The 24,859-nt window shown below is 45.1% G+C and overlaps 1 protein-coding gene across 1 annotated transcript in view; it reads left to right on the top strand.

Annotated features, from left to right (window-relative positions):
* The window catches only part of LOC110001467 (polypeptide N-acetylgalactosaminyltransferase 10), an 88,634-nt gene that overhangs the window by 28,643 nt on the left and 35,132 nt on the right, over positions 1 to 24,859 (top strand). The window contains exons 2-4 of the mRNA XM_065963231.1: positions 6,610 to 6,712; positions 7,970 to 8,108; positions 17,189 to 17,355. Coding sequence (XP_065819303.1) covers positions 6,610 to 6,712; positions 7,970 to 8,108; positions 17,189 to 17,355 — 409 coding nt within the window. The remainder of the gene's footprint in view (positions 1 to 6,609; positions 6,713 to 7,969; positions 8,109 to 17,188; positions 17,356 to 24,859) is intronic.

Here is a 24,859-nt window from a genome sequence, read left to right as displayed (position 1 = left end):
TACGTCCGAGTCAATCAGCAGTACTCTTCAGTTCAATCATTGTTTCTGAGAAAAGCATTTTATTCTTTTTTTTTTGTTGACCGCAACTTTTTCAAAATCGGGCATCTGTCACTTTTTGTAGAATTCAGACAGCTCAAATAACTCCAGAGAGGTCCAGAGAGGTGTCACTACTTCATGATCATAATCTGTTGTTAAAATAAGCCACTCATTTAAAGTGTTACTCAGAATTTCATATCCAGTTTGGTTTTCAACATAAAGGCTTCGATACTTGTTCCAGTTTCCAGCACTAGGGACTGGTCATGGTTTTCAAATGTTCAAATATGTAACTCTGACCCCTAGTGTTTACAATGGGTACTGCAGTCTAAATTCTAAAGGTCACCATGTGGTGGACTCTGAAGCTTCAGTGTTTATCCAGCTCTGCATGGGTCTGTAAACCTTTCTGTGTTCTAGCCTCTCTCCATTTTTCAAAAGCATCTCCAATATTGATCCTAGTTTGAGCACGTTTCTGCTCGTGGAGCTTATTAGAAACATGCAGAGGCTTTTTAGGTCGGGTACAATCACTTCTATCTGAACCACTTCTCTTGACCGCTTCCATCGCTGCAACACCTGTTGACCTGATAACTGCTCTCATATCTGACAAACCGAGGGGCGTCCAAAACGGCCGTGTGGGGGGGTGTCTTAAAAGCGCCTACCTTCTCTGGTCCAAACAAATCCAGAGCATTCAGGAGCAGAATCTAAAGTTAGAAGGAGGACATACTGGCTGCTGCATTGTTGTCAGAGAAGCCAGCACTTCAACATAGCATGTTTCCTTAATGATCAGAGAGTAAGATACCTTTATCATCTCACTCTCTACACATCTCACTGATTGGATCTTTAACTTATAAAAAGTGTGTGCACCTTTTTACCTTTTTACTTGCTACAGTTGCTATTTTCTATATTGAATCCAACATCTGAAGGCTTAAGGTGTATTAATGCATTTAGAGTCTTGTAACCCCCCCTGCCCCCCCCCCCTCTGTGTTGCCATGTCAGTTATTTCGCTCGTGGCTACATCTTGAGCCTCGTTCAGAAGCCAATTTGTTGACACGTCGGGATCATTAGAAGTTTGCCAAATTAGCCCTCAGCAGTTCCCGTTTGCAATCTATCACTGGATGTACAGAACACATGAAGTGTGGAGAATGGGTGCTTTATTTAGGAGGGGGGGGGGGGGGTGTTTCATAAGCAGATTTATCTTATTTTTGATTGACACGAGAGATGATGATATCCTCAGGAGGCATAAGTCACATTTAGTTTTGACTTCTTTCATGTATCATTTCTATTTTAAGATATGACTGAGTGATGAATCAGAGATGAAGTCAGAGTTTATACACCCCCCCCCCCCCCCCCGAAACCCCTACAGAGGTGTCCCTCACCCACCATGTCTACACCCATTTTATGTCTATGTAGCAGACAACATCTCTTGACTTTATCTGGACCAGTGGACAAGCCTTTAGGATGTGTACCAAACAGAAGCCTCCAATTTCTCATTGGACATATGCCATTTGTCATGTTTCACCTTTGGAGGGGCCCCTGTGAATGTTTGCTAAAGGCCCCCCACAGACTCTACAATCACCAAATTTTGCAACTTCTGACAAATAACCGCTTCTGTGACAGATCATTCTCTTCTTTGTTGGCTTTCTCATGTCATTTATGTTGTGTGTAATCCGAGAGACATTTGGTTTTATGAGGTGAAAAGAACAGGAAGTAACCTCTGGCTGAACCCCCCCCCCCCCACCAGGAGGCCTCCTGATCAGATGCCTGAACCACCTCAGCTGGCTTCTTTTGATATGAAGGAGCAGAGGCTATACTCCGAACTCCTCCCCCTCTCTCTAACGCTGAGTCCAGACACCCTCCAGAGGAAACCTCTTTTTGGTCGCTTATATCCATCATCCCGTTCTTTCCGTCACTACCCAAAGCTCATGAGCACAGGTGAGGGTTGGAAAGTAGATTGGCTGTCAAAGTCAGAGTTCTGCCTTCACCACAAGAATCTAACGCATGCACTACGAGGTCGGACTTTCCTCTATGGGGCCCAATCGGGTTCAACCCATGGAGCCGCCACCCTGTGGGGGCCAACCACCTGCAGAGAAGGTCAAGGGGGTCGGGTGCAGCGTAGACCGGGGCAGTGGCCTTTGGCGGGCTGATCCCCTGCTGTGGCATGGACTAGCAGTAAAGTGATGTTGAATCCTCTGCAGACGGTCTGATTGAAGTGGGAGGGGCCAGGGATGTGCTGATCAAAGAGCCGTCAGAGGAAACATCTCATGTGTGAGCGAGGCGACTGCTCGTGTGTGTTTTTATGCAAATACGCCCACACATTTTGGTAACTGACACACTCCGTCTGTCTTCAGCTGCTCCTTGTTCAAACACTGACTGACATGTGGCCTTTTGTCATCACTTAAATAGAGCTCTTAAAGGCTACATTAAATTTAATGAGGGAGCGTAGTGCCAGGTGACAGAGTTACAGCCCCCGTCCTCTCAGCTCCTCTCACATCTTTTTTTTCCATCATTTCAGCCTCACATATGCACGCCGCTTACATCACTTTTAAAGACATGTTGGGGTCCGTCGCTGCACGCTGGATGGCCCCACATAGCCCCGATTCTGATTTGGCTCCCACAGTGTCCCGTCAGCGTGCTTCCTCTTGTGTCTTGAATATTAATAGAGCGGAAGAAAGCGCCCCGAGAGTGGAATGAGTTTGTGGCAACATGGAGCTTGGTGATGATGGTGATTAGCAGAGAAGAGGAAGGCAACACTTGTGCTGTGCTAGTGCAGCAGAGAAACAGAAGACTGTGTCTGGTACTGTCTCCTGCTCACTCTGTGTGTGTGTGTGTGTGTGTGTGTGTGTGTGTGTGTGTGTGTATGTGTGTGTGTGTGTGTGTGTGTGTGTGTGTGTGTGTGTGTGTGTGAGATTTGGCTATGAATGTGGGCTCTTATGAGGCTGGCTGAGACGGAGCTGGGTTCTCATCCTGAATGATATCATATGGGATTTATATTTAATGTAAGATGGAGATGAGATTTATTTTTGTGAAGTTTTATTTTATAGATCTTTATTTTTCTCAGGCTGAGATAATATACATTATTTGATTTAATGCTAAATGCTACTGTATGTATCTGTTTGATGTGATGCACTGTGCCTTTAAGGTTACCCATGGTTACGGTTGGAGTAGTGATATTGCTTTAAGACAAGTATAAGGCATCGCTGTTGTTGTTGTTCAGTCTGGATATGTCATGCTTTGTTACAGACGGACATTATAAAGTATGAGACGCACAGCAGAAGTTGTCCCTGTGCTTTTACTTACTCACACCTGAAGATATATCTTTAATTAAGGATGTTACATTAACATAAATGTTCACAAATTCTCCTGTTATTTACTCGATCCAGATGATTCACTTCTTTATTGGCTTTTCTGCACACTGGTGGCGTGCATTAAGTCTGTAGTGGCTATTTGTCCAAAAACAAAAAAAAATCCAAATAAACTAATATCAATGATGTGATGTACGCAGGCAAAAAAAGTCCAATGTCCATGCGAGAGATCTGCGTTTTTTTTAGTTCAAAAGAAAGCAAACAAAAGAACAAAGAACATGGTGTCTCCTGCTGCCTCTCATAGGTCCACCCAGGTGCATGCTGGTCCTCTACCTGCCTCTGGTGCCCACAGTGTTACCCAAACACCTAACAAAACATACTAATGCAAAACTACATTTACTGAACAAATAAGAAAATATTACCCAAAATCTATTCTAAATAAAGAAAACGTGTAGAATAATTAAATAAACAACAACACCCAAATATTAGAAAACTAAATACCAAAACTAATTCTAACAACAATTAAATAGCTCCAACAAAGTCTATGATCATGACCCCCTGCTTCTCGCTTCAGGTGAATTCTTCTGAATATTTCCTGCTGCACTCTCACATAGAGGGACAGGAGGCCTTAGTCCTGTGATGGACTGGAAACCTGGACTCCTGTGTTTTGTTATCTGTGATCTGGATCCTGATTCTGGACCGGGACCCTCAAAGAAAACACTAAGATAATGTCGAGTTGGAGGGCTGAGAGAACATGCAGAATGTGAGCATGTCAAGTGGCTCTTACAGGAGGAGAGTGAGTTTGAATGAAAGGCCTTCACATGTGAACGCACCCCCATCTGTTCCTCCAGATTATTCTGTCTTCTTCTTACTCATCTTCTTTTTACTGTCTGTCTCAATTACTTTCAGTCCGCCCACGCTCCACTTCCACAAAACCAAACATGTGCACACATTAGCTTAAAAAGTTTTCCCTCTCTCCTTGTCTTGTTTTTCAAGGTCTTGTTGAGCAGCACGAGGAAAAAAAAGCCCCCAGAGGAATATCATGGCGACGTGCGCTGAAATTTTAATCAGGGGGGGAAATGGGGCGGCAACAATCTCGCTTCTTTTTTGGTATAAATTTGCACAGATAGACTCGTGCTGCTCGTCAGGTCCTCGTGTGACGCGCTGAGGTCATCCTGCCTGTGACAGAAGAAGAAGAAGAAGAAGAAGAAGAAGAAGAGTGGTGGAGAGAGAGAGCTGAGAAGAAGGAAAAGCAGAGTGGAATGGATTTTTATATCACCTTTACAGCGTCTCTGTGTCTGTGTCATCACAACAAAGAGGCTGAGAGATATCAAGGTTTTCTGTGTGTGTGTGTGTGTGTGTGTGTGTGTGTGTGTGTGTGTGTGTTGACCTTTAGTGCTTTCTCACAGTCATAAAACGTCCTGAAATCTTCGGTTTGAGCTGTTTGAACACCAGCAGCAGATTTTTTTCTTGCCGGCCCTCTAGAGAAATATTTCTGTGTGAAGGTGGGGTGAGCTGATGTCAGAGCGCAGCAGGAAGTATTCAGGAGCATTTATCTCGAGTGAGTGGGAGGGGGCGGCTATAATTCCTGCGACTGAGGCTCGACCAAATACTGAATGCACTCGACCAGAAACTTCTTCTTTATGTTTTCTGTTGTTGATACTGTGAATGTGTCAAACTACATGTAATATTAATATACTTTGATATGCAGGCCACAACTGTCATCATAGCATCAGACTCTTGCACCCCTTAATCAGCCTGACCCAGACTGTCCTCACAGGGTCTAAACACTCTGTGTGAATAAACTGAACATTAGTTTGTTATCTGGTGTCATATTCCTCTCAGCCAGCTCCCTGCTTAATAATTCACAGTATTCATGCAGTCAGTGACGCCATTTGTATTTAAAGTGTTTCACTAATTGCCCGTCACCCATCGAGCTAATTATTTCTCCATTGTGCTGTGATCCTGTAATTCACGTTGCACAGTCACTGTGTGTACAGAATGAGTAAGTGGAGGCAGGAGGAGCACCGTCCGCCTCCGTGTGTGTGTGTGTGTGTGTGTGTGTGTGTGTGTGTGTGTGTGTGTGTGTGTGTGTGTGTGTGTGTGTGTGTGTGTGTGTGTGTGTGTGTGTGTGTGTGTGTGTGTGTGTGTGTGTGTGTGTGTAAGGCCTCCGCGGAGCTGTGCGTCACAGCATTGGTATTCTCCTCACAGGGTTGTCAAGCGTGAAATAGAAGAGCAAACTTTCTGTGGATAAACTCTGCAGGATAGTGAGAGTCTGGGGGAAAAATACCCATTGTGTGTGTTCTGCTCTGTTGTGTGACTGTGCAGCAGTTCTTAAAGGTGCACATCTGTTCTTCTGCTTCTTATATCTAACAAAACAACGTTTCATTTGAAATCACTGCTACCAGGACGCTCTTGTAAAACAAGGTTTTTAATCTCAATGAGACTTTTTCCTGGTTAAATAAATAAAATATTGTTTTCTCAAAAGCTAAGGACGCTTTGGAGTGGGACAGACCTGCAGCTTTGGGGTCGGCGGTTTCGGGGTGGACGGGGGAGTCTGACACATCTGGCCCTCGAGACTCAGCTGCTGAACAGAGATGCATTCACAAGCTTATTCAAGCAAAGCAAACCTCTCGTCTAATTAACCATGATTTTGCAGATACACAAATTTCACTTTTCAGCCAATCTTTAGCTTTTGAGATTGATATTTAACCTTCTTCCCCCGGGGCGCAGTGGTTAGTTCACGCTGTAGTCTTCCAAGCCCAGGTTAGAACCCAGCCTGTGGCTCCTTTTCCGCATGTCATTCCTCTCTCTCTCTCTCTCTCTCTCTCCCTGATTTCCAACTCTATCTACTGTCCTATCTCTCCATTAAAGGCACCAAAAGTAAATCTTAAAAAAAACCTTCTTCCCTCAAGTGAATTTAGATCCTTTATCTTGATCCTCCTCAACCCTGCAGAGAGAGGTGTGGAGGATGCAAAACTTTTGACCCTCACGCTCGGCTCATGTTTGCTGATTTTTCATCATCTCTTAATACCATCCAGTGTCCCGTTATAACAGAAAGAATTGTGTCTAAATACCATGGAACTGTTCATTTTTTATTTTTAGACGCATACAGAAGCTTTAGTCCTCATCACAGCGGCCGTGGGTTTGAATCTGACCTCTGCCCTTTGCTGCATGTCATCCCCCTCTCCCTCCTCTCTCCTGATTCTTCATATGTGTTCCCTCTGGTATGCAATGACCCCATCATGACTGTCTTTTTGTTTCTTACCCACAGGGGGTAAACCGGGTGGGGAAGGACGCTCAGGTTGGACATGGCGGCACGCGGAGGATAGACTGGCACGACTACGAAGCGATCAAAAAAGATTCTTCCAGATCGGGTATGTTCAGACCTCCCCGCAGACATCCTTCCTGTCACATAAAAAATGAGAGCTGTGTGACATATTCATTGTGTTCCCACTGTTTGCAGATCTTCCACAAAGTGAAGAAATATTCTCACATTATAAAACGTATAGAGCGTCTTATTCCCTCGCTCCTCGCTGCTTTGAATGCACTCTGCTGTCATGAAGATAGTTTAGATCTGCTCAAATAATCACCTGCTCCGCTTTCATCTTCTGCTCAGGGAAAACAGCTTCTATACAAACAGCGTGAATTAGACCAAACGGGTTTATTCCTGCGACGAGATGTTCACAGGTAAAATGTATTTTACAAACTTGTTGCCTTCAGGAGGGTGCGTTACCAAACATGACGAAGGGTTTGTCCTCTCACAGTCCACACTTTCTCCCTCTCGTGTTCACACCATGTACAGAGGCTGTAGTCCTCCAAGCGGGCGGCCCGGGTTTGAATCCGACCTGTAGCTACTTTCCCGCATGTCATCCCCCCCCTCTCTCCTCGATGTCCGACTCTATCCACTGTCCTGTCTCAGAAATAAAGGCCTAAAAGAGTTTTGATCAGTGCGATCAGCGTTAACTAATTAATCACGCTTCATTAAGATCTGAAATGAATGCGTTCATGTTTTTCATGTTGTTTTGTCCCTTCAGGCTCTCCGTAGAGAGTGGTCCTCAGTGTCTCCCTGTAGTCTCACTGATGTAACAGAAGGACACTGCTGCATCACTTTAACAAACTCTCAGACAGCTCAGCTGACGAGTCCAAAGTAATATCCACCTTATGACATCACACATTGACCTTATGACATCACACATTGACCTTATGACATCACACCTTTGTTACCGTTCCTTTGAGCTGTTTGACGTCAGTTTGGGATCCCTAACCACTTCCTGTTTATGGACTTAACTTCATGTCCTAACCTTCCATCTACAGGAAGGGCCTTACTGTACTTATTTCAAAATAAAAGCACACTGGAAGTAAAGTACTCTCAGCTTAAGACAGAACAAACATTCAATATAAAATGATTCTTCAACATGAGATTAAAATATGTGATTAATCGTGATTAACTTTTGAGATTCCGCGATTAATCACGAAGTCTCTCCAGACATTAAAGTCAACAAATGTTATGAAGGGTGTTCAGACTTTTGATGACTGCACTGTGAAATGTGCAGCTGCAGAGGAAACACAGTGTGGTGATTAACGAAGCCTGTGTGTGCATGTGTGTGTGTGTGTGTGTGTGTTGCATTCAGGCAACGGTGAGCAGGGGAAGCCCTTCCCCCTGACTGACGCGGACCGGGTGGACCAGGCCTACAGGGAGAACGGGTTCAACATCTACGTGAGCGACCGGATCTCCCTGAACCGCTCCGTCCCTGACATCAGACATCCAAAGTGAGTCCTGTGTGTGTGTGTGTGTGTGTGTGTGTGTGTGTGTGTGTGTGTGTGTGTGTGTGTGTGTGTGTGTGTGTGTGTGTGTGTGTGTGTGTGTGTGTGTGTGTGTGTGTGTGTGTGTGTGTGTGTGTGTGTGTCAAGGAGGAGAGAGCGTGAAGGGGGAGGGGCTACATAAACAGTCTGGGGTAGATGGTAGCTCACGAGATGCCAGAAGTGGTCTGGCATCTCTCCAGCTACCAGACCAACTTCCAGACTTGGTCCACACCGGGACTTGAACCGGAGACCCTCCAGGTCCCAACCGACGGCCCTACAGAATGCCGCTTAATACATACTAAGATTTTAGACGTTCAGATTCCATGACATGTTTTAACCATGTTGTTGGTTTTCATAAATCAGCAATAAGCATTTCATTTTGTACACGGTTTACACGGCAACCAGACCAGAAAACAATTTTTAGAAAGTGCTCAGTAACCCTGAAATAAATTTTAATTTCTTTATCAAATAATGAAAAAATAGTGTGGAGTGTTTCTGTGAGTATTTCCATGAGAACAGGAGCTTCAGGTTCAGGTCTCACAAGGACAAAGAGTCTGCAGGTTTTCTTTGATTCCAGCCTCAGACTGCAGCAGGTTATTTCACAGATTGGCACTCAATCAAGTGCGGAGCAGAAATGAATCACCTGCTGCACTCTTTGGCTCAAGTGAAGAACAAGAAGAAAAAAACACACTCCCAGCACCTCGGTGGCAGATGGTTGTTTCCCCCCCCCCCCGCAAAAAGAAAGGTTAGAGATTGGACGAGAGGCCGCCTGAGAGCAGGACCGACCCGGAGGAGGCAGACCTGTTTTTTTTTAGAGGAGAGAGAAACGGAGTAAAGAGCCGGAGCAGCTCGGTGTTTTCTAAGGACTTCACTACAGAGACGTGTTTGAATGACTGCTTTTATTTTAGTATTCTGCTGAACAAGTTGAAAAAGTCAAAGATAAAGATTAACTTTATTGATCCCCCGTGGGGGAAATTTTTGCATTTCAGCAGCTCCAGAAAACAGGAGATGGGAATATAATTATTAAAAAATAAAAACAGAAGTTAAAAATCAAACATATTTACATCAGTTAAATAAAAAAAATACAATAATGTAAAATGACACAGTAACTTGTTCTTAAAAAAAACACACTCAGTGTGTAGCATGAGGTGGTGATGTTGTTAAACAGTCTGATTAAACAGTCTGATTAAACAGTCTGATTAAACAGTCTGACGGCAGATGGGATGAACGACCTGCGGTAGCGCTCTGTCTTGCAGGGTGGGTGTCTGAGTCTGCTGCTGAAGGAGCTGCTCAGGGTCCCCACAGGGCCCCCACAGGGCCCCCACAGTGTCATGCAGGGGGTGAGAGGGGTTGTCCATGATGGATGTCAGCTTCACAAACATCCTCCTCTCACCCACCTCCTCTACAGAGTCCAGAGGACAGTCCAAGACAGAACTGGCCCTCCTGCCCAGTCTGTTCAGTCTCTTCCTGTCTCTCTCTGTGCTCCCTCCTCCCCAGCAGACCACTGCATAGAAAAGTGCAGATGCCACCACAGTGTCATAAAAAGTCTGTAGCAGAGTCCTGCACACTCCAAAGGACCTCAGTCGCCTCAGCAGGTGAAGTCGACATTGGCCCTTCTTGTACAGGACGTCGGTGTTGTGTGACCAGTCCAGTTTGTTGTTGAGGTGAACACCCAGGTATTTGTACGTCTCCACCCTCTCGATGTCCAAGCCCTGGATGTTCACCGGTGCAGTCTGGGGTGATTTCCTGTGGAAGTCAATCACCATCTCCTTTGTCTTGCTGGCGTTGAGCTGAAGGTGGTTGAGTTCACTCCAGTCGACAAAGTCCATGATGACCTGCCTGTACTCCTGTTCGCTCCCCTTAGACACACACCCCACGATGGCTGAGTCATCAGAGAACTTCTGCAGGTGGCAGCTCCCAGAGTTGTAACAGAAGTCCGAGGTGTACAGGGTGAAGAGAAAAGGGGAGAGAACTGTCCCCTGTGGGGCCCCTGTACTGCAGACCACCATGTCAGACTCACAGTCCTGAAGCCTCACGTACTGTGGTCTGTTGGTGAGGTAGTCCGTTGTCCACGCAGCCAGGTGACAGTCCACTCCCGCCCTCTCTAGCTTCCCCCTGAGCAGTGCAGGCTGGATGGTGTTGAAGGCACTGGAGACCCTCACAGTGCTGCCAGTGTTCTCCAGGTGAGTCCAGGATCTCTGCAGCAGGTAGATGACGGCGTCATCCATCCCGATGTTCAGCTGGTAGGCGAACTGCAGAGGATCCAGATTTGAAGTCACCAGGGGGCGGAGGTTGTTGAGGATGATCCTCTCCATGGTCTTCATCAGGTGAGAGGTGAGGGCCACAGGTCTGAAGTGGTTAGGCTCCCTGGGGTGAGATGTCTTTGGGAATGGCACCACGCAGGAAGTCTTCCACAGAGTCGGCACCCTCTCCAGTCTCAGGCTCAGGTTGAAGATGTGCAGAAGAACCTCACAGAGCTGGTCTGCACAGTCCTTCAGGAGTCTGGAGCTGATGCCGTCGGGACCTGTGGCCTTCCTCTTCCTCAGCTGACTTCTCACCTGAGTAGCTGTTATGGAGAGGCTGGAGGAGGAGGAGGAAGAGGAGGAGGAGGGGGTTGTTGGGGGGGCGTCTGTGGAGGAGGAGGAGAGGGCTGTTGAGGGGGGTGGCAGGGTACTCAGATGGAGTGTCTGAGAAGCGGGCTGGTCTGCGCTCTGGTGGGTGGGGGTGGGGGTGGGAGTAGAATCAAATCTATTGAAGAACAGATTCAGTTCTTTGCCCACTCCCTGTCTCCTGCTTCAGGGCCCCTCCCACGCCTTCTGCTGTGCCCTGAGATGTTATTCAGGCCCCTCCAGACTTCTCTTGCATTTTTATGTTGTAAATGCTCCTCCATCTTTTCCCGGTAGCTGGCTTTCCCCTCCTTGATTTTTCTCTTGAGCTCCTTCTGCACCCTCCTCAGCGCCTCAGTGGCCTCCTTAGACCACTTCTTCACATACCTGGTTTGGGGGGTTGTTTTTTCACCATAGGTATGTAAATGCGTCAAATGTGACTAGAAAGAAGTCATTCATAAAGTAAGTAAGAATAAGAATTATGTGCCATCACTGTTAAAGTTAGTCCCTCGTCCGAAAACCAGCATGTTTTAAGAGCGCTTCATAGATTCTTCACACGACTCTGCGACCCACTTTTGGGTCCTGACCCACCAGTTGAGAACCACTGCTCTAAAGTGCATCAAACACTTTACCAGAGCTGAAACAAAGGGATTTATTATTAACAAAAAAACAAACTGAATCATAGAGCAAAAATCAACAAGCAGCAGTCTCACTCCTCCTGAACATCAGGCTTTTAAGAACTGAGGCCAGGTGCACTGAAACCAGGTGCAATGAAGCCAGGTGCACTCAAACCAGGTGCATTGAAACCAGGTGCACTGAAACCAGGCGCACTGAGGCTAGGTGCACTGAGGCCAGGTGCACTGAGGCCAGGTGCATTGAAACCAGATGCACTGAGGCCAGGTACACTGAGGCCAGGTGCACTGAGGCCAGGTGCACTGAGGCCAGGTGCACAGACAACAGAAGGGCTGAAGGGTCAAACAGCCGTAACAATGACCTTACTCACAAACTTAGTGGACTGTTCACACCTTTCTTCTTCTGCAGCTCATTACAGCGAGCGCAGTTCTGAACTATTGTTCCAATTATCGAGCTGCCCGCTCTCTTCACAGGAGAGATGTAACCTGACAGACGCTGATTACACTCAACACATCACAAACAGCACCGTGTACGCATCAACCCCGCTTCTTGACAGCAATTATCAGGGTCATCGACGATCCCCGAGGTGTGTGCAAGGTGTGAAGAACCGAGGAGAGAATCTGTGCGCCGGTGCTCTGGAGCAGCTTTAATTTGGACTGCAGTGCGAATGGGGAGGGGTCTGTGTGTTCCTCAGGTGAAGGAACAGCGACAGGAATAGAACAGGTAGTAAGTCATTGGTAAAAGTAGGACAGATATACAGTCTCTGAAATGAGACCTTTTGCAAAAGCCCAGCTGATGTCAGACACACAGCATACCAAGGTAGTCAAACTTTATGAAACGCTGGCAATGTCACCAAAAGGTCACCAATGTGTTTGTGCCATGTAGACAGCAAGCAGGTTTTGTTCATAACATAAGAAATTAGGATTGATTTATTTGTTGCTGTGGTATCGATGTCATTAGATTTGAACTAGTATCATATCAAAGTTTAAATCTCTACAGGGTCGTGCTTTTACTTCTCACTTTTTTTTAATGGAAACATCACCGTATGAGTCTGTATTAAACCCCAAAGAGACCCTGACAAAGCTTTACCACATGACCACTTAGAAAAGGGATATACTGGTAATTTGAGTTTAGGCACATGTGGGAGAAGTCCACCCACTTTTTTTTTTTAAATGCTTTATTTATAGCTTTTTTTTTTTACAATACAGACAGACAAGATAGACAAGAACACCCAGCAGTATCACAAAAAAATGCAAAAAGAGAGGCAAGGGGCACACATCTAGATGTCCAAAGCTGACAGCAAAAACTAATTCAGAAAGAGACCGCCCCTTTTTTTAAAAACGGTCCTGGCTAGAAAACAAACAAAACACAAAACAAAAAGAAAAACACACACATATGGGTGGGAGTCAGTCAGAATCATCAGTCAGTATGCCAAATAAGGCAGAGTTTGCACATTATATAGACATAACATAGCAGCACAGACCATAATGAATACATTTAAGTTTTATCCAACAACGTCAGAAAGGGTTTCCACACCTTAATGAAATAACCATCAGAGTTCTGCTCCATCTTAGCAATGAGAAGCATTTCAATGAGCCTCCTTTTGAAACATGGGGATGTTGTAGACTTCCAGTCTCACCCACTTTTTTAAAGTAATTCATTTGGACCCACTCACTTTTACTGTGCAAGAAAAGGTCACCACTCTACCACTGAGCCACAGCTGCCCTGTGCAGTCGGTTGTCTCTCAACACAAAGGTCAGGGGTTCAATCCCAAAGCTGCCGGGCGCTGCGCCTTTTCTCTAGACGACTGTTTTCTTGCTGCTGCAAACGCTCTCTTTACTTATTGAAAACAATTGAAAAAAAGACGCTGGTGCTCAGAAAAAAACGCTCTCTGTGGACACGGGGCCTTCAGGCAGGTGGTCTGGCTCTCTCTTGGGGTCTCTGCTAAACGTTTGTATTTGGTCATGAAATGTTGCCCTCTTCATAGCAGAGTCAAATCCTCAGAGAAAACCTGCGTTCAACAGAAAGCAGCTTTGAGAGCGAGGCGTCACATCATTTTTCCAGCTGCAGCTGCATAAAAGTGAAAAGATTAATTTAGTTTATTGGAGAACGTGCTCGACTCCAGTTTTTCCTCTCCACTTAACTTATTGATTTTATAATATCAACAGAAATTGGAATCGCACGCAACCATAAAGAGATACTCTGATTGAACCACTGACTAATAGCTTTTTATATATTTTCTAATATGTGATCTGACGGGGGACCACTTTCATCTGGACAACATCAGAAAATGAGACTCACACTATAGTAGGAAAAAACACCCAGGCAAACTCTTTAAATTGGAGGAGGACTCCAGACCCCCCCTATAATAATGTCCCACCCACCTTTTTTAATGCTTCTGACGCACATCATTTAGTGGACAGTGCTTGTGAAAAAAAAGTGCATTTCTTTAAAAACTGTATTCAGGTTTCACATTAGGGACCCGGGCCCAGTACCGAGTACACTTGACCCCCTATTCCGGTTCTTTTGGTCAGTGTGAACGCAAATGTAAAGTACTCGGGTACTGTCCCCGAGGCTGCTTGAAGAGGTGGTCTCAGGTGTACTCGAGTACGGTCTGCGGGAGATGTGAACACAACCGTGCTCAAACCAGGAAGTGAACCTGCTGTATGACGTCATTCAAAGGTCTCCTGTCGCTTCACAAACCGTTTCATCCTCTGAGCTGCATGGTGGATGTGGACTTCGGAAGAAGGTTGTTGTTGGCGACTCAGAAGTTGCATGGTTGCTTCTTCTTCTTATTTCTGTTTTTTGGTGGATTTGCAAACTGACTATGTGCATACTGCCCCCTGCTAATGGCGCACATCATTAAATACCACAACATCAAATACCATGATTTATATTTGTTTTAGTGACAGAATTAAATACTAGATTGTGAGTCCGGTTGTGAGTCAAAATACTAGGGGGGTTCTTCCTTTTGGAGGGGTGGCCACAGGGGGGACCAAGCTCAGTGTTACAGGGGCACTGGCCCTGTTGACCCCTGCCTAGAACCGCCCATGGATGTTACTATGTGAACGCAGCCCAGCGGGGGAGAGGGGAGAGGGCGACATTGTGCCTGATTGTCAAAACATTCTCATACAAGCTGCACTAAGAACACCTTCCATTGACCCTCAGTGTTGAAGAGATGAAGCTGTAGAAACATCGTGTGCTCCGTCAGCGCTCCTCTCTGACTCATAACAAAAAACACATGCTGAAAATAAACACACCAGAAAGCACTCCCATGTATCGTCTGCTAAACAGCTTCTGACCCGCCGGCCCGATTCATCACAGATCAGCCTTCAGCGCTTTCCCCTCCACCTGACGGAGACCTCCTCCTGACCCCGTCACGTCCTGGAGGAAAGAAGCTTTAAATGCCTTTTCTCTCTCTCTGAAGGTCTCAGAAAACATTTCTTTATTCTCTCACATTGTTTCCTCCTGCATCCTGGACTGACCTGATAAGACCTCGTAAAGTGTCTGCCACCCGACATGTTCACTGTAAAGAGTCCTCTCTTATTGATTGCAGCAAACACTGGATACACTCTGTGAAATGAAAGCAAGCGGTGGAGGGAACAGGGTGAAATGTAGCTGATGAAAGAGCACGTGAGACTCACTTCTTTGCCTCTTTGGAAGGTCACGTTCAGTGTGAAGATAATCTCACAGTCAGAATGACATCACAGCCTCTGATGTGTGAAGTTGATATTTTTACCCGACAGGAAAACGAGCAGAAAAGTTAAAAGTAAAAAAAAAACACAACAGGTTATTTTTAACTCCACAAACTCCACTACTTCCACAAGTCAACTGATTCTACACTGTTGCTAAGCAACCCAAACATTCTCCTGCCACTCTGTTAGTGTCCATGGTTACCACAGCAGCAGCTGCATCCTAGCATGAACGTTGACTTGTATTAAAGGTTCACTGATTGATTCACTGATCATGTCTTCATCGAGCACACACGGGAGGAGTTTTTGTCAGGAGGTTTGAGGCCCGTCTCAGATCCACATTTTTGTCTTTTACTAGACTAACACCGAGTCCTCACAGCCTCGTCTCATCACGCACCCTCGCACCCTCGCACCCTCGCACCATCTCCACTTTGTAAAACAAGTGAGTGATAAAAGCAGTTGACGGCCTTGTAGAGCCCCCTCCTTCCCTGTTTCTCGTGTGTCTACACCAGTTACAGAGAGGAAAGTAGAAACGGGTTGTCAGGGGTTAAAACGGCGTTAGTAAGGACTCTGAACTGATTTTGCTCAATCACATCGCATGCTGTTGGGACAGACCGTTTAAAGCTTCTTTTTTTTGAAGAGTAAAAGCCTTAAATAAAAATCTGATCAAGCAACGGCCAGTTTAGACTTTAGTTTGAGACAGCATTTCCAACATGGCGACCGCCATCGTTGGGCTTTAAAACTGCTTCAAAAAACAATGCATAGCATCTCTGAGACTCAATCCGTGTTTCATCTGGTCTATCATCGATAGATCACTGATCATCGAATTCAGAGACTCTCTCCATTTAAATGGGGATTTTTGTTGTGTCCTTGGGCTTTGATGACTCAGGAGAAATATTTGCGACTGAAATCTAAATTTCCTTATAAGTCCACAGACTCTTTTTAGGGTTTATCTGTAAACATTTGCAGCTTACTGTTAGCGCCTGTTTGATGTAGAATGATTTGAAAACGAGATCTCAGGAGGACGTCAGAGTCTGACACAACAGGTGAATATGCAGTTTCTCCGACGCTGAAATCCTTTCACCAAATGACTTGTCAGGGCCGCTCGCTCGCTCAGCGGAACTGACACCGCACCACGGGTGGCATGCTGGGTGGTGGCGAGGAGCAGGTGTGTCTGTTTGATTGGTTAGAGTGACAGCTGAGTGACAGCCAGGTGCCACATCCATCCTCTTTGGGTCCACCTTTCATTCTCTGTCTCTCTCTCTCTCTCTCTCTGACTCCATGACACAATGGAGAGAGAGAGAGAGAGAGAGAGATAGACAGAGAGAGAGAGAGAGAGAGAGAGAGAGAGACAGAGACAGAGAGAGAGAGAGAGAGAGACAGAGACAGAGAGAGAGACAGAGAGAGAGAGAGAGAGAGAGAGAGAGACAGAGAGAGAGAGAGAGAGAGAGAGAGAGACAGAGAGAGAGAGAGAGAGAGAGAGAGACAGAGAGAGAGAGAGAGAGAGACAGAGAGAGACAGAGAGAGAGAACAGAGAGAGAGAGAGAGAGAGAGAGAGAGAGAGAGACAGAGACAGAGAGAGAGAGAGAGACAGAGAGAGAGAGAGAGAGACAGAGACAGAGAGAGAGAATTACTGTCTCTGCAGATTCCTCTCTGACTTGTTTGAGAGAGAGAGAAACAAAGAAGAGAAAAAAGGAGTGGAAGGTCAAGGTAGCAGTCTTATTAAAAGAGCAACACAATGTTCAGCTGGTTCTGTTTGAGAGCACAGAAGGGCATCAGCACTGATTCAACAAAGATCCTCATACTCGCTCTGAAGACACATTCAGGAATTAACAAGATACACAACTTCATAATATTTAAAAAAATGAGATCTGTCTGGCCATGTCTGCATTCATGGCCAGTAGCTGAGCATCATCTGTATCAGTAAGGCTTAGAGGAGCTATCATGGCATGATACATCAAATAACCCAACAGATACTTGTATTTCCCTCTGGACCTAAATGCTGCACCAGCCGACATATACGACCCTCCTTGGATCCACACTTATCAGGGATGACACCGTGTTGTCTACTGTCCTCACTCACGGCCTGACTTCCTGTCCCTGTGTGTTTGTGTAGCTGCAAACAGAAGCTGTACGGCGAGAAGCTGCCCAACACCAGCGTCATCATCCCGTTCCACAACGAGGGCTGGTCGTCGCTGCTGAGGACGGTCCACAGCGTGCTCAACCGCTCGCCGCCACAGCTCATCGCAGAGATCATCCTGGTGGACGACTTCAGCGACAAAGGTACAGAGGATACACACACACACACACACACACACACACACACACACACACCACTGAGTCACTCGTTGGTGTTGGTGACTGTTGCACAAATAATGAGCCTTTCAGAGACAAAAGCAAAAACACGCTTCTGCAGCGGTTCACTTTTAATCTCTACACAACTCTGCTTTTGTGTCGTAAAACAATAAAGAGAAGACAGAAAAACAAACACACACTCAACAAACACACACTCAACACACACACACTCAACAAACACACACTCAACACACACTCAACAAACACACACTCAACAAACACACACTCAACAAACACACACTCAACAAACACACACTCAACAAACACACACACAACAAACACACACTCAACAAACACACACACAACAAACACACACTCAACAAACACACACTCAACAAACACACACTGATGAGTCGGTGTTTGAGGGATGAATCTCAGCAGCTCAGTCAGATATTTCTGAGCCAGTCTTGAGAACACAAGCATCAATAATAACAATACTTTATTTGTAGAGCTCTCAATGGGACAGGAGCACTAAGTGTTTTTACAGAAGCAGTTCAACTCTGACCTGCAGTCAAAAGAGCCAAAGACAAAAGAAGGTAAAACAATCAAACAGGACTTTAAAATGTGCACACTGGAGCGCTGATGAAGCGATCAGTCCGCTAAAAAAAGGCAAGTCTGTAAAAAAGAGTCTTAAAGGAAGAAAGTGCGACTTGAGCTCCAGCATGAAACCAAAACAAACTGCTGTTAGGCCACGCCTCCTCCATACTTAAGCCTCCGCTCTCCTCCAGAGACACACCTCCAACCTCCTCCACTCACCTTCACATGACGGAGTTATCAATCAGAACACAACATAATTAAACACCATTAAGAGCAAGAGGCGGGCTAACTGTCCTCTACTCGAGCTGCAATCACCTGTGTCCTGCATTGTTGTGTTAGCATGCTAATGTTAGCACTCTTTAGTTAGCTCGTAGCTTCACATTGTTGTGTTAGCATGCTAATGTTAGCGCTCTTTAGTTAGCTCGTAGCTTCACATTTCATGTAAACTGACACAGAATGAGCGTGATCTAAAAACTCTTACTAACATCCAAATAATCAGTGAGTATGTTCTTCTTCTTCTCTCTAGTTCTTGACTAAAACAGCTTTTATACACAAGGGGAGGAGCCGGCCGTCCCGTCCATGTAAACACGGCTCTGACAACAACACAGCCAGCGGGACTCGAGCTTCTCCCTCATTGTAGACAGTCAGGACTCAGAGACACATTTACACAGGACAGACTTTAGGATTTATTGATGTGGAACATGTTGAACATTCTTCCTTTAAGCGTGTATTTCAAATCAGATCAGAGTCTGCTGCACAGATAGAAAGAGGAAGACAGTTCCAGAGCCGAGGTGTAATCAGAGAGAAAGCTCGATCTGCCTTTGACCTCAGAGGTCTTCTTGGGCAGTCGGGAGTTTAAAACTCATTTAAGTATTCGGGTGTAAGGCCACGTAGGGCCTTAGCAAAGTTGTCAGTAACATTTTAAAATCAATTCCAAAAGAAACCGGTGCCGTGAAGCGAGACCAGGGCTGATTTGTCCTTAGAGTTCAGTACAGTCTGTATCACTGAGCTCACCGCTCCACTTTCTGTGTGTGTGAACTTATCCATTTTTTTATTTTTTTATCACCTTTTTATGGTTGTTTTTATAATATTTTATTTGTCTTTTTTTATATAACATTATTGATTTGTTTTCTAACAAACATGCAGTAAACACTAACTTCCCGTCTCAAAGCCCAGCGCCGCCTCCCCCGGATAAAATCCTCATAAGTGTGTTTGCAGCCAAAGCCTTCAGCGACCTCTGAACAGATGGCGATGATGAGGTCACAGCCTGACCCCGCTCGTTGTTATCCGGGATACGGAGAGCTGCTGGTGGATCGTATTCTCTCAGGAAGTTTAATCACTTTGAACTCTGGAGTTAATGTACAGCTTTGAACCCTTACATAATAAATCAGAGGTCAAGTGCAATATTATCACCGGAGTCTGAGCGGAGAGGAGAGAACAAGATATTCATCATTACGCCCACTGCATGGGCCGCCGGGTGACGCATCATTTCCTGCTCACTTTTCCATTTCCTAAGATATTCAATTATGCAAATGATGCAAAAAAATAAATGAAGAAAGAGGGAGAAGGTGTTTTTATTGGATATTCTTCAGAAGTTTTGACTTGTTGCATGTTTTTGTCATTTTCTTCTCCACATACAACACTTACCAGCTTAACAAGAGCGAGTGTTGTCAGACGGGGCCCACTGAGGGAGGTTTTCTACTGTCATTGCAAACTTTTCACATTTTTTAGTAGGGCTGGGAATCTTTGGGTGTCTCTCGATTCGATTCTTGGGTTGTGATTCGATTCAGAATCTACTTTTGATTCAAAACAATTCTGGGTTCATGGATTCAGAGTCTTCTTTCTGAATGAGTCCATACTTCAGGATCGACTCCAGTCGTCTGTGAGAGTGGCAGAATTTCTCGCTGCTCCATTTAGCATTCTACTGAGTTAAAGAGCTAGCATTAGCACTTAGCAGGGAGTGACTGATTAGCCCAAGAAAAACAATCTTTGGAAGTTATGAATCAATTTAAAATCTCAGAAGATAAGAATCCCTGAATTTCATCCCCCACACTTTTCTCCCAACATTTCTTGTCTCTCTTCCTATCCTTCAGAGACAACACCCCTCCCACCCCCCAAAAAGTTGATCAATGCATCATTGTAATGATACATGATCATCATCTAAGATCAGTACAAGGGGACGATCTGCACCCGCTCTCTAGTCTACAGACTCATTCTCTGCAGGTGTGGGAATTTAAACCTTTTAACCTTACAAACATAAGGAATATGAAACAATGGAAGCAGGGAGCGGGGTGGGACATGCCGCTGTGGTGTGTTTTCATGTTCACCAACTTTTTGTTGCTCAGAATCAGAATCAGAAATACTTTATTAATCCCAGGGGGAAATTCGGTGTTGCCATTGCTCTTCACACAATACAGCAGTAGGAATTAAAATAAAATAGAGATAATAAAATAAGCAATAAGTACCAAGTAGGGCTACAATAATATATGTTCAAGATAAAGCAATATTTACATTATGAATGTACAAGGTGAACTGTGTTAAACAGATATTGCAGTGTATTGACCAGTTTGCAGACAGATTCAGATTCAAATTTTTTGTATTGTCCCACGAGGGGAGATTTGCGTTGCAACAGGAGCACACAGAAGACAAGAAACACAAGGACAACACCATCATAAAACATAAACCAAAACTAATTAAAAAATCGGACAACACAGCAAAATATAACACCAAATAAAAACAGCGCAATAAAAGTCAAGAGCCCGTAGCAGAATGGAAATTCAAGTTATTAAAGTGCAAAGTGGAGGTGTGCACAGTTTCAGAGTTAAGATTCACAGTTTCAGTCAGTTGCTGTTGTTGTTGTTGACGACAGTCGTCATTGGCTGCTGAGTAAAAAGTCGTTTTCAGACGTGTTGACTCAGTGAAACACCAAAATACCAACGACCTGTGATGTGTCTGAGCCTCGTCTCACCTGTGAACTCTGAGCTCTGAAACCAAAATACCACACAGACGTTGTGTTTGTTGTGATGTTTGTTGTGATGTTTGTTGTGATGTTTGTTGTGGTGTAAAGGTACGCGCTCGCCTTTCATCACATCCTCTCCATGAAGCGTCTCCCTGAGTGATTACCGCGTTACCTTAATTAATGAACGTTTCCTCGCGTATAGCTCACAGCCAACACGAGGAAGATAAACCATTGATGAGATGCTTTCAGACTGCGGTTATATTTTCTGAGGTGCTAATTAGTACGGCGTCTCTGTGTTGTGTAATTATAGCCTCGCTGCAGAGGAACAGCCTGCTCCCTCCCTCCCTTTAAAAAAAATAAAAATAAAATCATAATTAATACAACGTTTCATATCTGACTCAAAGGACACCTGATTCTTTATATCTGTGTGAGTTTCTGCTCTATTTGTGCAGGAGACGTTCCTCTCTGGGTTTACAGAGCGCCTCTAGTGTGTTGTGGACTCTTTTACTTTCTCATAATAACAGCAGCTGTGCGCTCAGCGACGATAAATATGTGTTTTCAGGTGAGCACAATGTCGAAGAAACGCAGAGAACAGAGGAGCGGAGCGCGGGGGGGCGCTTGTGCGCCGAGGATCATCAGACTCGAGGCGGGGGTCAGATAGCTTTTATCAGGAGTCTCTGTACATGTTTATTCCCTGCTGTGTCCCCCTCCTCTCTTTTCTTTTCACTTCAGAAACTTCAGCACACTGCTGCTTACTCCAGCATTAGAGAGAAAAAGTTCTGAAGAACACGTTGGAATGTAAAAGAGACGATGAGAAATACAAATGAGTTGATATTTCCACTTCACTTTCTGCACCTTCAAAACAAAAGCACCACACTTCAGTGTCTGCACCTTCAAAACAAAAGCACCACACTTCAGTGTCTGCACCTTCAAAACAAAAGCATAACACTTCAGTTTCAATTCCAAATTATGGATGGATGATTCAACAGCTGAAGACAAACGTTGGGATGATAGAGTCGGCGATGACATGCAGCAAAGGGCAGAGCGCGGATTTGAACCCACAGCCGCTGCAACGAGGACTATAGCCTCAATTCAGTGAGTGCATGACATAACCGCTAGACTTTCCAGTGCCTGTAAAGTTGATTTCTTTGCCTCTGAAAGTTCGACATGTGTGCAAAACAACAAGTTGAAACAAAGTGAAAAGAAAGTTGTGTTGTGGTTGGTTCAGCACGGACACATATGGTCGGGCACCGATTGGACGACACCTTCAGAGTTGTTTGTTTTGAAAAGCACAATATCTGTTCTCGCCAAAAACGATGCGACCTGTTAAGAGGAACGTGGCGGCAACACACGCTTTGCACAATCTGTCGCGTTGCAGGAGAACATTTGGAGGAAATCTCACCTGTGAGCTCGGAGTGTCGATTCTGACTTTTTTTTTTCTTTCTTTTCCACCCACGTTTGAAAATAAACACAGCAACAGTTACAAATGAATTCATCAGATTTGAATATAAACATCCCCTCGTCTGCTCTCGCTCTCCCTCTCACCCACGCTCACCTCGGCTCATTCAAACAGAACTCTGGCTCACAGACACTGAAACCTTCTGTTTCTCTCTTCATTAATATCTCTCTACTTTCCTCCTCTCCTCTCCTCTCCTCTCCTCTCGTCTCCTCCTCTCCTCTCCTCTCCTCTCCTCTCCTCTCCTCCTCTCTTTTCCTCTCCTCTCCTCTCCTCTCCTCTCCTCTCCTCTCTCTCTTTCTTCTTTTTTTCTGATCTCTTCTATGTCTCATGTTTCCTTCTGTCTTCTTCACGTCTTTTATTGTGAATGTCTCATCACTGTTTCATCTCCTGACTTCTTCTTTGTCCTTCTCTGTCTTCACTTTTGAGTGTCTCTGTGTGTGTGTGAGAGCATCAAGGTGACACTTCTTTTTACAGTTTCAGTGCAAGGGCTGCAATGTTTATCTTCTCTTTAGCTACAGTTTGAAGGTTTTCCCAAAATAACAAGGCAAGCTTTACGAGGGGATGAGGGGAGTAACGATAAATAAAATAGAACCCAGGGAAAAGAAGGAGGAGCTAAGAATGAGCAAAGTTTCAAGAATCAAAAACACCCTCGTTCCACACAAGCAGCACAATAAACTTAAAACACACACATGCAGCCGAGTGGCCCGCTGGCGACTGGCTTCCTCCCCTCTCCTGCCTCTTTCATCCAGCCTCTGATTGCTAAAATGGGGTACACACTCTACCTTTACAAGATAATCAGGGCGATTCTGGGCCCGATTCCCCCAATCTGACCAAAGTCAGGAACGGCCCGATTATCTGATGGTTCCAAAGACGATCCAGATGTTCCTGTGGTGTGAGGACTGTAAAGAGTGATTTTAACCTGATTTTAACCTGATTTTAACGATTGGCTAGGAAGACGGGTGACCCTAGAAATAGGGTGAGGAGCTCAGACATTCAGGGTAGGCTCAGAGTAGAGCCGCTGCTCCCTTTGGAGGTCTTCCAGGAACGTCCAACTGGGAGGAGACCCCGCCGTAGACCCAGAACGTGCTTGATGATGCATCCCATCTGGCCTGGGAACGCCTTGGGACCCCGCAGGGAGATCTGGAAAACGTTGTGAGGGAGAGGGAAGTTTGAGTCGACCCGGTCCAGGATAAGCGGAAGAAAATAGATGGATCGAGAGAGAGAGAGTGGGGAATAACATGCAGGAAAAGGAGCCACAGGTCAGATTTGAATCCGGGCCGCCCGCCTGCCCAGAGGTCTACAGCCCCAGTCTCTGTTCTTAAAACCTTTGTAAACATTCTCTTTTTTTCTGATCCTTTTCGGCCCTTGGTCTAACATCCGCTCACGTTGACGATCAAACTGTCGACTACTTTAATCAAAAAATAGTTGAACAATAAAATCACGACCCATCCTGTCCTCAAAACAGTCTGAGACATTGACCAACTAAAATCTGATATTGTGCAATTGAACTCCAGTGAAATCCTTTTCAAACATATTGTAATGGAAAATATATGATTCTTGCTTATGCGTTTAACACATATGAATTTCTGCTTACACAATGGAAAGTTATGACACGTCTGGCTTGTACGACACCCTATTTGCATAACTGTCACCTGATTTGAATGACCAGCACACAAACTTAACCGTCATCTTATTTGAATGACCAGCAACCGTCACCTTGTAAGGTGTCATGAAACTAGTCTCTAGGCAGGTCACATCACCTGTCCACCTGAGTCTACCAATGAGAGTGACACAGGTCGACATGGGTCGACATGAGTCAACCAATGAGAGTGCCCTGCTTTGTGAAATTTTGTATAAATGTCTTGATGTAACCGCTTCCAAGCAGGACTTTGCTATGCATTTGTGCTGATTGTCACTCCAGCATGAGTTTCCCCCTTTTGCAAAAGAAACCCTTTATACTCGAGCAATAAAATACACAAAGACAAATCTTTGACTTGAGATCTTTATTTAATTACAGAAAAATCCACGACAATATCAACATCTGCCTCGGCTCAGAAGTCCTCTGGCGTCCCTCAGGGTTAGGCACGCCTAACCATTTAAAAACCGCTGACATGTACTTTTACTTTTTAAACACTACAAATACAGTGTAGTCGTGTTGTCTCTTTTGCATTCGCCTCTGAATGCAGACATGAAGATTTCATGTGGATGAATATTTTACGTTGATTCAGAAATGCAGCTTGTTCACTCGCCTGCTTAACCCAATTTCTGTACAAACAGAGACGCTGTTTCTATCTTCATCTTCCTTCAATATCGGAGATGCTTTAACAACAGCGTCGCCCAAATAGTTTTATTTTGCTTGTTCTCCTCTCATTTCCCCCCCTTTTGTTAAATCTCTCTCCCCCCCTCTTCTGTCCCGTGTGGACCGCCATATGTACCGCTTGATGGTGAGAGATTCACCTGCTGCAGGGATGAGATCA

Source organism: Labrus bergylta, chromosome 14 (genome assembly GCF_963930695.1).
Source record: "Labrus bergylta chromosome 14, fLabBer1.1, whole genome shotgun sequence".
NCBI lineage: Eukaryota > Metazoa > Chordata > Actinopteri > Labriformes > Labridae > Labrus > Labrus bergylta.
The sequence above is the reverse complement of the archived record's forward strand: the minus strand, read 5'-3'. Positions and strand labels throughout refer to the sequence as shown.